This window comes from Cyprinus carpio, chromosome A15, assembly GCF_018340385.1.
Source record: "Cyprinus carpio isolate SPL01 chromosome A15, ASM1834038v1, whole genome shotgun sequence".
NCBI classification, from domain to species: domain Eukaryota; kingdom Metazoa; phylum Chordata; class Actinopteri; order Cypriniformes; family Cyprinidae; genus Cyprinus; species Cyprinus carpio.
The window spans coordinates 8,596,669-8,611,755 of NC_056586.1; the positions used below are offsets into that span (position 1 = coordinate 8,596,669).

At 36.5% G+C, this 15,087-nt stretch overlaps 1 protein-coding gene across 1 annotated transcript in view; it reads right to left on the reverse strand.

Moving 5' to 3' along the window:
- Nucleotides 1–313: 313 nt before the first annotated feature.
- LOC109104275 (1,4-alpha-glucan-branching enzyme-like) overlaps nucleotides 314–15,087 on the reverse strand; it is a 129,696-nt gene continuing 114,922 nt past the window's right edge. Inside the window, exon 16 of the mRNA XM_042770918.1 lies at nucleotides 314–1,753. Coding sequence (XP_042626852.1) covers nucleotides 1,691–1,753 — 63 coding nt within the window. The 3' untranslated portion in view covers nucleotides 314–1,690. The remainder of the gene's footprint in view (nucleotides 1,754–15,087) is intronic.

A 15,087-nucleotide genomic window follows, 5' to 3' on the forward strand; every position in this document is an offset into this window, starting at 1 on the left:
ACTTCATCATATCACTGCATGGCACCTGTGGAGTATTATGTTTGTTCAGCTCAGTGTCACAGGAAAAGGTGTGGTGATTTTAGATGAATTCATAAGATGTGAATTGTACGAAAACTTATGATTTTTAGTATGAATATATATATAACTGTCACTAGGGTGTAAGCAGATTGTATGAATTCATACGGATTAGCCACCAATTTTTCAAAAAGTCAAATAGTTGCAAATTTCCATGAGATTGTGTTGGTTTGTTCGATATCAACACTGTTAAATCAGGGACTGTATCTTCCGGTGAAAGCAAAGAACAAGCAAAGTCTTGCTTTCAGAAGCAGTTTATTTCATTTTAGTATGGGTTCTACACACAAATGGCACAGTGTTTAACTTTGCACACAAATATTTGTTGACCATCACAAGGACCTTCCAAACTTATAATTCTGACTGTTTTAAAGGTTTTTGTTTCAGTAAAATAAAACCTTCTCATTAGCTGCGATATTTTCAGAATAACAAAAATAAGCAGCGATAATGAACCTTCATTCAAGATGGTTTCTGGAAAGCCGTTTCTCAGTATGACAGATTAAGCTACCAAATACTGTATTTCTATGTGAGCATCAAATTCATTGAGGGCAAATTAATATTTATTTGAACCACAAAACAAGAAGACAGGAGAAAATGAGCAACAAGTGTGTCCAATGATGTCTTGAGGAGGTAATAATAATAATGTTGATATATATTTTCACACACAGTCTTTGGATCTCAATCAGGGCTACAAAAATATGTTATTGTTGAAGAGAAAGAAGAAAATATATTATAAAAGATGTTTCAAAAGTAAAATGCTGGACAGTGAAATAGCACAACTGTCTTTAACTGAAAATTAATATTTAGTATTAGCACAAGCTATATTATCTCAGCTTTAATATTATTAATGAATCAAAATAATTTCTTATTTAGTCAAATTAAAATTCATCAAAACCTGGTTTTGATTGAAATTTTGAAAGGCACTGAAAACCAGCCTGTCAGGAAAAAATATATAATTTAGATTTTATGACTTTACACAGAGTTCATGCATTAAAAATACATAATTCAACTTTGTTGACGAGCTCAGCAGTGAACTGACATGTAATCAATACATCGTTCTCAAATGATTTTTCCTTGGACAAATTAATACATGGTGCACATATTTATACAGAAGTTAAATCACTGACACAGAACGTCAAAAAATGCTTGGGTCAATTTAAATATAAGAAAGATCAAACTTACGTAAAGTAATTATATTTACTTTTCACAATTACAGTATCATAAATACAGTGCTGAATAGTATTGCTTATAATACTAACCATAGTCAAAGTGATTATTTACCTCAAAATTATTCACTGTTAAATAGCAATTTCAGTAGTAATTAAGATGTATTCTTCATCAGGCAAAATAAAATCTGGCAATGATCTAACCATTTCAAACAAGTTGGGCAGTGGGATATTGGGAAACTAATTCTTGATATTCAATAATGTGTGAACAATGACTTGTAGAGAAATGGGGTAGAAGGTATTCATAACATCTTGTACTCAATTCATTTTGGTGGCGGTTCACGGGAAAATGTGGGCTTTCTAAAGGATGATGGCAAACACGCTGTGAATGGAGGTATGTTGAGTCACAAGTGTGCTGGGTTTCCATCTCGCGGTGAATCGCTGATTGTGTTTCAGTAGCAGTAATCGATTTCCTCGTTGACCAGAACAATAGCGGTTCTGCAGGGAATGTAAACCTGAGAGAGTGGAACAGCCAAAGACAGAATGAGATCAAAGGGACTCAGCATTTGTTTGAGGCAGTGTAGCACATTGTGAAACAATGCATAACATAAAAAAGTGTAAATGTCTAAAGTACTGTGGAATGGGAAAAAAGTTTAATGCGAAAGTTAGACCACAGTTATTTTCACATTCATGGATTTACAGAGATGTGAAGAGTGGCTGTAAATTAGGAAAAAACAAAAGGCTAAATTTTTTATAAATGTACCTGGAGATCCAATGTGCAATTTCTGTGATTGAATTCATTGTCATTAATTCAATAAAAATAAACAATATATCAATAAAAAATAAAGCAGAAAGAACAAAATGGGAAAGATAAAACACTATTCCATGTAAACTTAAAGGGATAGCTCACCTAAAAATGAAAATTATGTCATTAATTCCTCACCTTCATGTTGTTTCAAACCTGTAAGACCTTCATCTTCAGAACACAAATTAAGATATTTTTGATGAAATCCGAGAGCTTTCTGACCCTGCATAGACAGCAATGCAACTACCATGTTCAAGGCCCAGAAAGGTAGCAAGGACATCATAAAAATAGTCCATGTGACCATCAGTGGTTCAGCCATAATGAAGTTGAAGCTACGAGAATACGTGTTCAAAGAAAAAAAAAAAGATGACTTTATTCATCGATTTCTTCTCTTCCGTGTCAGTCTTTGAAGCGCGTTCATGTCAGTACCACAATGCATATGTGTGAAGCTGCTGATGCAGGAGCCGGCGTTCTGATGTAGAACTTATGGCGCTTTTCCACTGCATGGTACGGCACGGTACGGCTTGGTAGGGTTCACTTTTGGGGGTTTTTCCACTGGGTACTGTACATGGTACTTTTTTGAATACCACCTCGGTTGAGGTTCCAAGTGAACCGTACCCTTACCAAAACATGACGTGTAAATTCTGCTGATCATGGATTGGCTGGAGAGAATCATCACTACCTGTGTCACTGACCTTGTGACACAAAGACAAAAGAACCGCTAGATTTAAATCAGCACAGCCAGCGAAGGATTGAACGCAACTGTTTTGAACGAGCACACCTTTTTTTTTAAACCCCAAAAAGTGTCTGTTACCTTGTCTGTTGAGGAAGTACAGACGTTCCTCTCGCTGATAGCAGAGGAGTGAATCCAGCGAGAGCTTGATGGGGCGACACAGAATTAAAAGTTTTTCAGGAGTAGCGGCAGCAGTAGAGGCGGCACAACTATAACGACGTGAAAAATCCCGCCCACTCTAAAGCAATAATAAACGCAAACCGAGCCGAGGTGAGCTGTGCCGTACTGAGTCGTACCACGCAGTGAAAAAGCGTCATTAGTTAATTGTCTGCAAATTCGATAAAGAGTTCGAATAAGTAAGGCTGGGCAAAAAATTGCAAGTCTTCCACTCTGATGAAATGTTCAGACATGTTTACGAAGACTGTTTCATGTACAGCATGCATCTTCCTCTGCTCATAAACAAGGTGCAGCACATCGGGTTCTACTACAGAACGCCGGCTCCTGAGTCAGCAGCACCACAACCATGCATTGTAGTAATCTCCTGAAAGTACGGATGAGAAGAAATTGTTGCAAAAAGTCATTATTTTTGTTTTCTTTGCACTCAAAAAGTCATGTTTTGGTAACGGTACGGTTAACTTGGAACCTCAACCAAGGTGGTACTCAAGTGGAAAACCCCCCAAAAGTGAACCGTACCAAGCCGTACCATGCAGTGGAAAAGCGCCATAAGAGAGATGAACGTTCTACATCATAATGCCGGCTCCTGCGTCAGCAGATTCACACATATGCGTTGTTGTGCTGTCGTGAACGCGCGTCAAAGACTGACACCGAAGAGAAGAAATTGTTGCAAAAAGTCAATATTTTTAAACATCTTGACACAGTCATAATGGTCTCCAGTGGTCCTCTCTATGACATTGTTTCCTTTTTTTTTAATCCCCTGCATGTTTTTGCATACTGGCTGCACATAACTTCGATTTAGAGAACATACATTTCAAAAATTATTAATATTATTTGAAATATTTGAATAACAACAACAATTGCTTATCTGCCTGTCTTAAAAAAATAACAACAATACTTGTTTATTCTTTTCAAAAATGTCAATCATTATAAAATCAGGTTGTATCACATAGACACTTTTGACTTTATGCCTCACAAAATATCCAATTACACACGTTCATCATAGAATTGCCACTATTTGCATAAATTGCATTGTAAATGTATTCTCAAATAATGAGATCCTGATAAAAATACAAAATTTGTAAGAAAACATTATCAGAAAAAAATAAGAAAATGAATAAATAAAATAAATACACACAAATTTTTAAAGTATACTATTAGTATATTCTTGTAAAAGATATTCCATTAATCTTTGTTTCATTTACAACTTTGAAAACCTTTATTTTATTTTATATTCTCAACATTGTTATTGGGCCCAACACATGATCTAACCTTTCCAACCCCATACATTCTATTTCACAGAACCATGTTTCTCCTGCAGCAAACCTCTACAGGAATGGAGGATATGTATGTTCACACTGCAGCTGTGGATCCCTGCCCCATGTCTGCTGCTCCTCTGTAAGGAAGCTTCCCTCAGGATTCACATCTCTATATCTCCTCCCTCGCCCAATGAGAATACCTCAGAACGTGTTTGTTCACTATGAATTCCTGCGCCGGTGCAGCGGCACAGAGGCCCAGCGACTCACTGCCGCAACACTGACAACCGACATCGGTGACTAATTAAAGAGACTCGGCGGGGAGAGCGGAGAGCCAGAGCCAGAGTTAATCACCTCACCTGCCTAGACAAAAACTACCGTTGTGCTGTGTATCAACATTTACTTTCCAGAGCTGTGTAAAACAATGTGCGTTTACATGCAAGTTCTAAAGCCGACTATGCTTATCAAGCCGAAAATGCACGTGGTCATGCAAACGCAGTAACCCCGTTTTCTTTTATCGGAGTAAGCTCATAAACGGCGTAAGCATAAACCGGTCGACACAGGTAGTTTTTTACCTCTTACCCCGATTTTGCACGGCATGTAAATGCAATAACCCGCTTTCTTTTGGCTTATTGAAATGCGCATGTGTGATACGTGACAGAAACGCATCATAGTGCAGATTTTAGCACATCTAGACAGAGCAAAATTTTCGCAGAAAAGAAAGAAGGAAACATCACAAAAGCAGACTCTTTCATGACTCCGAAAATAATAAAAGTGTTCTCATCCTGTGCAGCAGAAGTACAAGTGTTTCAGTCAAAACACTGCTATATAACTGCATGAGAGGATAATATTTCATGCTGACATGTTGCAAGCTATATTTAACATCACAACTGACAAACATACGGAATAATCGGAGTCAGATACGCAAATGATTATATTTTGACGTCACTAAAGTGAAATAACCTGATTTATTAATAAAGTCAAGTTTTAATAAGCTGATATTTGTGAGTTATCAGCTTACTGGTGTGCGTGTAAATGTGCTAAATGATGAAAAATAGCAGATTAACAAAGAACAGCAGAGGTCTCTGATGTCATTATTATGGCATGCCACACACATGCTGATTATTGCAACCAGTGCAATATGAAGCTCATTAATAAAATATGATCATTTCAAATTAGATTCTGGCTTTAAAATAGAAATGTGTTTGATTAAACGTGCAGTCGAGATTATGCAATGAGGATCAAAGATTTGGACTCAAACTTAATTGAGATACAATTGATATTAATTGCACTTGGATTAAAACTAGGATGCATACTGCTGGGTCAGTGACATGATGCATAAGTATTCATTTATTCAACAATACATTAAAATGCAATTCATACAGCATTTGAATATTCTGTTTCATGACTCATTTTGATATTTTTTTTTTTTGAAGGCATAAACAGAAAAATGTTAAGGTGATGCAATGGATATTATAATGAAGTGGAAAAAAGTCTAATTATTTAAATGATTAAGTATTATAAATTATATTTATTATTTAAATTATGTAGAAGTATTTTAGGCAACACTTTGCCACTTGTTAACATTAGTTAACTACATTAGTTAAACTAAAAATGAAAATTACTTCTAAAGTTGTATCTATTAATGTTATATAATGGACCTGAATTAACATGAACTAACAATGAACAGTTGTATTTTTATTAACTAATGTTACAAAGATTAAATACTTTAACAAACATATTACTCATTATTTAATGCATTAAATATAGTTAACAAATGGAACCTTATTGCAAAGTGTTACCAAACCGATTGCTACACCATTGACCTGCAGCCCTGTGAAACTCCTCTTTGAGGGGGTTTCTGCCAAGGAAACAACACAAAAAATCGCATAGAGAGCGTGAGAGCGAGGCACACTTTCCTTACAGAAATGGGCTTGACTTTCTCGGGTTTGACATACCTTCCATTCTGAAACGGAAAACCCAGAGTTTCCATCATTTCAGGGTTAACATACTCTAAACATACTTTCTGAAACGTGCCTCTAAACGTGCTAAAACGGCACTACACTGTATTTAAATTGTCTTTTTTTTTTCAGCACTAAAGTGTCTCCTTTCTATGCAAATTAGGCTCATTATAGATGTGCTTTATTTGTAAAATTCAGTCCATTTGCCTGATGCAATTAACAATGTACAACTGCTTTCCATGAAAAGCAGAGTTAAAGGAAATTTTGATGGGGAAATCGGTGCAAAGCGTAGGCGTTTTTCTTGAATCATTTCTTTAGGACACCCTTACCAAAAAGTAGTATACTTCAAGTTTATTTTCTTAAGTATACTTAAGTAAAGTTCAAGTATATTTTTAAGTATACTTTATGTAGCAAGTATACAAATATCAGTGTTCTAGTAGTATACTTGCAAGTGTAATATTTCAATACTCCTTGGGACTAAATTGGCCCACTTTCTAGTATATAAAAGTATACTTTTAAGAATACTTTAAGTATAACAGTAGCAAACTTTGAGTACACAACTAGTTTACCTCTATGTTTGTAGTTTGTACTGCAGTTATACTAAAAGTGAACTTATAGTTATACTGATTTATACTGGTTTATTAATTAAATACTTTGTACACTTTGAAGTATAGTCTCAGTAAACTGCTAATTTAGTAGTTTTATACTGCACATATACTCATAAGTTTTCTTTAAGTGAACTTTACATCATACTTTAAATATACTACTATTTACCTTTTTAGGTATTCATTTGTATATAGTTTGTTATATGAATATCTGAACATCCAAAACATCCAAAGAAAGAACAGGGTATCTGCTTGTAAACAAAAACATTTTATTCTAGCTTCATGCATTCTTTTTTTCAAACACTTTAATGTTGGTAAGTTTCATAAAAAATAAAGAAATAACATTTTAAACAAAAAACTGAAAAAAGACTATGAATTGGATTCAGAATGATAATCAAAAGATAGATGGAGTCGATCAACACCCAAAAGCTTGACTGTAATTATTACCTCTTCATCAGTCAACATTTTATTTCATAGCGTTTTGATGCCGTTTCATTACAGATGATCATGTTAGATTACATGTGTTCGTATCTGTTGTTTCTTTTTCTTCTTCACTTGTGTTTTTTTTTGGACAGAAGATGTGTACTAGCGCCCCCTACCATATAACAATTAAAACACGGATTCTAGGAGCACAAGTATAGCTCAAGTATAGCTCAAATATATTTAGACTTTTTGTAAGTCAAGTATACTTAAATGTGATTGTATATCTCTGAGGAGTACATAAAGCCCATTTCTGAGAAGTACATAAAAAGTAAAGTAAAAGCATACTTTCCTATTTTTTTAGTTTAAAAGTAATATACTAATAGCACACTTGAATAAACTTCTTTTTCGTAAGGGCACTGTGGTTGCGAAACACTGAATCGTTCTTATAATGTGATGAACTACATTTGTGGTTACTTTGTGAGGCTCTGATGCCTCAAATTGATATTTTGTTACATAATGTGATGACATTTCAGTGTCAAAACACAATTCAGCACCACTTTATTCCAAACGGACTTTAAAATATTCAAAAACCACTTTTTGAAAATGACAACATTTCAAGGCTTGTTGTAAGAGCTGTGGAAAGGCTGGCAGTAGCCATATAGCAGGTGTTTGAAGGCCTTGATGGTACATGTGGTTTATAGTTCTTATTGTGCCGAGCCGCTTTCTGCTTCAAGGGCAGCAAATCATTAGAACTTCTCTTTGTGATCAGCATGAAAGAGAATTTGGAAAGTGAACGAAAGGTAGGGGGCCACTAAACAAACTGAAGATGTACGAGAAATAAGTCTTAAAGAGGAATTCTGCCTTGAACAGTATCTTGTGGAATGGTGAATTGTTTCCCCACAGTGGGTTTGTGAGGTCCGGAGTTTCAAGGAAGAATCAGAAGAGCTTTTGGGCAAGACACTCCACAGCAGGTTGACGGATCAGTGCACATCATGCGCAAAACAAGCTCGGTTCACAAGCCTCAGGGAGATGTCGCAGCCTTATGATGACCTACTGAAGACGGGCATACTGTGTAGCCTTAAAACAAGAACACTCCAAAACAATCCACTGCCTCTTTCTCCCCCTAAAATCCATGTTCACAGGTCTCTGGTGAATACACTCACCGACTAAACTCTCTCACACACCTGTCTCTTATCTCGTCCCTGCTTTTCAAGTGATTCTTGACTGAAGCAGAGCAAGAAACTTCAGCTGGATACTGATTTATGGAGCGTGGACACAGAGATTGAGGGCAAAAACTAAAAATGATACACTTACACATCTAGCAGAATGTAATTAAATCCATCAATTTGAGAAGAAAAAGGCAACTAGTAAGCGAATGTTTGGAAGGTAATGAAATGTGTCTTTTTTAAATGACTGTGAAAAGAATTTAGTGTGAGATGCTGGTAAAAGATTGACATGCAGGTGATGCTGAACTCTTAATGAATGTTCATCAAAGTATGAATAGTGGAAACAAAAAAAATATATGTGAAGATGAATCGCCTTCGGTAATGAACGTGATATTGCGTAGCTTGTCAGTGATCTACGGCTCTGTATATTAAATGCCACTCCATCTGAAAGCAGGTGATGGCGATTTAGCGGTAAACAGGGAACTGGCTTTACTGACGAAATGCGCGTGACAATCGCATGCGGTATATCGCCCAGCCCTACTTTCATGAAACATAAGAAGAGACATTTATAGCTGAATGTCCAAACTGCTCAATTTCATACAAGGAAAATGAATCATAACTGTCATTTTCAAGGCACGATTTCCAAAGAAAAATGACTTAAATTCAGTGTATATTAACACACAAGTTATATGGACTATTTTATGATGTTTTATGCTGCGTTTTTTTCTTTTTTGGAGACAGCCACTTTCATTGTGTAGAAAAGAGCAGCTTGGAGATTCTACTAAACTTCTTTTGTTCTCTTTGAAAAAAACATGATTTGGAATAACATGATATAGTAAATGCTAGTCAACAATCCTAGAAATAGGACCCTGAGCTATATTTGGGGACCTGGACCATCATTCACATTTTCTTCAGAAAATGTAAAATGTAGTTCACTTTTAAAATCTAATTTCAAAATAATTCTGTCTGGAGATTGTGGGAGTTTTCTTCAAAGACAAACTCTAAGTGCTAAAAACTTTTTAGGGTTGATTAAAAAGAATAAATAACACAAAACTGCAATTTATACAATCTATTACATGCTTAGAGATGTGTTGAACAACTAGAAAGTTCACTTCCAGACATTATTCGCATTCTAATTTACTGAATTTCATGTTTCTGAAGGGGGAGAGCTAAGCAGTCTAGTTAGCTCCGGAAAAACCTCAAAAGGGGCGATTCGCAGGAATTTTGTAATTAGTGTCTCATGAATATCATTGGAATTCAAACAATCCATTTCATATGCAAAACTTTAGGAAACAGACATAAAAGAGCAGACAAAGTTCGCACCAAATTGATGCTGGGGGCAAGAAATTAATATTTGTTCATCACTGCAAAGTGAAAGGGTAGTATTTTCACTCGCTCTTCGCCTCTGCAGTCAGACTCCGTATGCCTGATTCTGCCGAATGCGCCACGTGTCAGCATGTGCAACGCCTTCAGACAGCAAATGAGAGTTTATTGCTGATGGACCCATTAAAGAGAAGAAACAGGAAAGAGGGAGGAAAAGTTTACGTGCACCCGCGCTGACTTTGAAGCTGCGGCCCTTAAATAAATCATGGAGAAAAATTGCACAGAAAGGGACCTTACTGTGGCACCTGCCAACGATCACAATGATTAATTTCTATCTTATGCAGGTGTGTCTCTGAGCTGCGGAAAAGACAAATATCAGAGCGAAATCATCGCCAAATACCACTCTGTTGTCTGTGCAAGACTTGTTTTATTCCCTGCTGGGAATGCTACTGGTCGCACACTTGTTAAAATAAACTTTGCGTTTGGCAGAATGTGGGTGGGAAGCGATATATTGCTTTCTGCATTAATAAAGTGCTGCAAAGAAAGAAAAAAGAGAATGTGTAATTTTGGGGGTTTAATTGATGAAGGCTGTCTTAATACAGCTGGGGCTTCCAGAGGAGATAAAAGAGGAATTTTTGCACAGGGAGCAAAAGTCTTTTGCAGAACCCAATGTACTTTAGATGAGGGTGAAAGTACAGTTAAAAATATAAGCCAGGGATGTGCTGCAAACTACATACTTTAAAAATGAACAACTCTGAGCAATACCAATCAGATGCCCTGTGTCATTAGGATCCACAAGACCCAAAGGTTCGTGCACTTAAAGGGATAGTTCACCCAAAAATGAAAATTATGTCATTAATGACTCACCCTCATGTCGTTCCAAACCCGTGAGACCTCCGTTCATCTTCGGAACACAGTATAAGATATTTTAGATTTAGTCCGAGAGCTTTCTGTTCCTCCATTGAGAATGTATGTACGGTATACTGTCCACGTCCAGAAAGGTAATAAATACATCTTCAAAGTAGTTCATGTGACATCAGAGGGTCCGTTAGAATTTTTTGAAGCATCGAAAATACTTTTTGGTCCAAAAATATCAAAAACTACGACTTTATTCAGCATTGACTTCACTACCGCGTCCACAACAATCCAGTAACAACACAACAGTTTAGTGATATCCGGTTCGCGAACGAATCACTCGATGTAACCGGATCTTCTTGAACCAGTTCACCAAATCGAACTGAATCGTTTGAAACGGTTTTCGCGTCAACAATAAGCATTAATCCACAAATGACTTAAGCTGTTAACTTTTTTAACATGGCTGACACTCCCTCTGAGTTCAAATAAACCAATATCCCGGAGTAATACATTTACTCAAACAGTACACTGACTGAACTGCTGTGAAGAGAGAATTGAAGATGAACACCGAGCCGAGCCAAATAACGAACGAAACATTGACTCGTTCTCGAGTCAAGAACCGGTTGCATCGGTTTTCGGATCACCGGTAGTGATGGGAAGTTTCTGTTCTTTTCCGCGAACCGGTTCTTTCGGACAGTTTGATTCAATAAACCGGTTGCCGAAAACGGTTCACCAGTTCTTTTGCGCTCGACGTAATGACTTCATTGGCGATGATTGCCCTTGATTCAAGCCTTCGGTTTACCCTGCGCTCATAACATTAGCACAGAATCAGTTCAGAATCAATCATCCAAAAGAACCAGTTCAGTTCAGACGCGCTGTGTGTCAGTCTGCTTCACGCATGCGCAGTATCATCAGCTCCTCGGTTCTCGAACCGGACGCGTCCGACAGAAACGGTTCTTGACTCGAGAACGAGTCAATGTTTCGTTCGTTATTTGGCTCGGCTCGGTGTTCATCTTCAATTCTCTCTTCACAGCAGTTCAGTCAGTGTACTGTTTGAGTAAATGAATTACTCCGCGATATTGGTTTATTTGAACTCAGAGGGAGTGTCAGCCATGTTAAAAAAGCTAACAGCTTAAGTCATTTGTGGATTAATGCTTATTGTAGACGCGAACAGTTTCAAACGATTCAGTTTGTTTTGGTGAACTGGTTCAAGAAGATCCGGTTACATCGAGTGATTCGTTCGCGAACCGGATATCACTAAACTGCAGTGTTGTGAACGCGCTCATAACAGACCCGGAAAGAGAAGACAAGGCTGAATAAAGTCGTAGTTTTTGATATTTTTGGACCAAAATGTATTTACTATGCTTCAAAAAATTCTAACGGACCCTCTGATGTCACATGAACTACTTTGAAGTTGTTTTTATTAACTTTTCTGGACGTGGACAGTATACCGTACATACATTCTCAATGGAGGAACAGAAAGCTCTCGGACTAAATCTAAAATATCTTATACTGTGTTCCGAAGATGAACGGAGGTCTCACGGGTTTGGAACGACATGAGGGTGAGTCATTAATGACATAATTTTCATTTTTGGGTGAACTATCCCTTTAAGACGCAGTGGTGTGCTTGGAAATAGCTATGGCATGCAACTGAATGGAACTGAACACATTTTTTTTTTTTTAAGTATATATTATTGAAGGTGGTAAATTTGTCCAAACACTGGTTTGATAACTGTAGCAGCTGCACATTTTTATTTTCAGTTTCATTTGAATTTTTAGTTTAAGTTTTAGTAATTTTGTTATAGGCATTTGTCTTTTTTTATATTTCGATTTAGCTTTAATTTATTTTTATTTAAGTTTTTGTAAATTCAGTACTTCAAGTCAAACTAAATTTCAGTTAGTTGCAGGACAACATTTCTATTTTCATCCAAGTATATTCAGTTTATGTATGCATTTCATCTATTATTTTATTTTATAATTTTATTTTATTTTATAATTAAATTTATTTTAAATAGTAATTTTGGTAAAAATAACAACACTGGTAAGCATTTTTAAAATGTGGAAAATAAACAAACAAAGTAACTAACTAACTCTAGTCTCTAGTAACTAACTCTAACTATAGTCAACCTTACTAAATTATTTGGTTGTTAGATGTCCTAAATTTAACCAAAGGAAGCATGTACAGTATATCGAATATGTAAGTAGTTAGCAGTAATGCATTCATATTCATATGCAATGAGAAGACTAAATCTCAATCCAGTACTTTAACACAACTACATTTTCTGCATGAAGCAAGCAGCACTAATAAGTAAATCTCCAGCACTTACTGTATCCTTAACACTCTATAAAAAAGTTAAATCATCACAAAGTCAGTTTTTCTGAATTATGTATTTAGCTTAGAGTTTCGATCCTCTTTTCTGTCAAAGGCCTGGAGATCTCTTCCGCCCCAAGTCTTCCAGAGTAAGTGTAATAGTATGAAAATAATCAGTTCATAAATAATGCAGCTTTAATAGATGCCTGTTACAGTATCAGAGCACCTGCTACTATATCAGATAAAACATTACGACTGCTAGCATAAGTAATTTAAGAAGCAATCACTGGTTAGATCTATTTAATGACCCCACCCTTTCACTCAATGAGTCAGTGTTTTAAAATTGAATAAGAATTTGAGCGGCACTGAATAAGACATGCTGTTTTCGAATGTGTACAGTGTTTAAACATTTTTAGTAGATCAAGACAATTAATTATGAGCCTAGATTCAGTGAACTCCGTTATTAAAACATTAGAGTAAATGATTCAATGAATCACAACCAGTGTTATTTTAGTGTCCTTGAAATTACATTATAGTTTTTATAAAAATTAATTAGGTTTTATTTTTATCTTTTTCATTTTCAAGTTAGGAGTTATTATAATTATTTATATATACATTTTTTTTTAAGTTTTAGTAAAGTTTTGTGATTTTGTCTGTTTTTATTTTTTATGTTTCTGTAGATAACTAATTTTATTTCAGTTTTAATTGTAGGTATTTTAATATATCAAGTTAAACTAAATGAAAATGAAAAATGTTGCCTTGGCAACTAGCTTATAATATATTATAATTATAATATTTAAGCTTATATATATATACAGGTCCTTCTCAAAAAAATTAGCATATTGTGATAAAAGTTCATTATTTTCCATAATGTAATGATAAAAATTAAACTTTCATATATTTTAGATTCATTGCACACCAACTGAAATATTTCAGGTCTTTTATTGTTTTAATACTGATGATTTTGCATACAGCTCATGAAAAACCCAAAATTCCTATCTAAAAAAATTAGCATATTTCATTCGACCAAATAAAAGAAAAGTGTTTTAATACAAAAAAAGTCAACCTTCAAATAATTATGTTCAGTTATGCACTCAATACTTGGTCGGGAATCCTTTTGCAGAAATGACTGCTTCAATGCGGCGTGGCATGGAGGCAATCAGCCTGTGGCACTGCTGAGGTGTTATGGAGGCCCAGGATGCTTCGATAGCGGCCTTAAGCTCATCCAGAGTGTTGGGTCTTGCATCTCTCAACTTTCTCTTCACAATATCCCACAGATTCTCTATGGGGTTCAGGTCAGGAGAGTTGGCAGGCCAATTGAGCACAGTAATACCATGGTCAGTAAACCCATTTACCAGTGGTTTTGGCGCTGTGAGCAGGTGCCAGGTCGTGCTGAAAAATCAAATCTTCATCTCCATAAAGCTTTTCAGCAGATGGAAGCATGAAGTGCTTCAAAATCTCCTGATAGCTAGCTGCATTGACCCTTGCCCTTGATAAAACACAGTGGACCAACACCAGCAGCTGACATGGCACCCCAGACCATCACTGACTGTGGGTACTTGACACTGGACTTCAGGCATTTTGGCATTTCCTTCTCCCCCAGTCTTCCTCCAGACTCTGGCACCTTGATTTCCCTAATGACATGCAAAATTTGCTTTCATCCGAAAAAAAAACAGTACTTTGGACCACTGAGCAACAGTCCAGTGCTGCTTCTCTGTAGCCCAGGTCAGGCGCTTCTGCCGCTGTTTCTGGTTCAAAAGCACAACACCTGTGCACGGTGGCTCTGGATGTTTCTACTCACAGACTCAGTCCACTGCTTCCGCAGGTCCCCCAAGGTCTGGAATCGGTCCTTCTCCACAATCTTCCTCAGGGTCCGGTCACCTCTTCTCGTTGTGCAGCGTTTTTTGCCACACTTTTTTCCTTTCCCACAGACTTCCCACTGAGGTGCCTTGATACAGCACTCTGGGAACAGCCTATTCGTTCAGAAATTTCTTTCTGTGTCTTACCCTCTCGCTTGAGGGTGTCAATGATGGCCTTCTGGACAGCAGTCAGGTCGGCAGTCTTACCCATGATTGCGGTTTTGAGTAATGAACCAGGCTGGGAGTTTTTAAAAGCCTCAGGAATCTTTTGCAGGTGTTTAGAGTTAATTAGTTGATTCAGATGATAAGGTTAATAGCTCGTTTAGAGAACCTTTTCATGATATGCTAATTTTTTGAGATAGGAATTTGGGTTTTTCA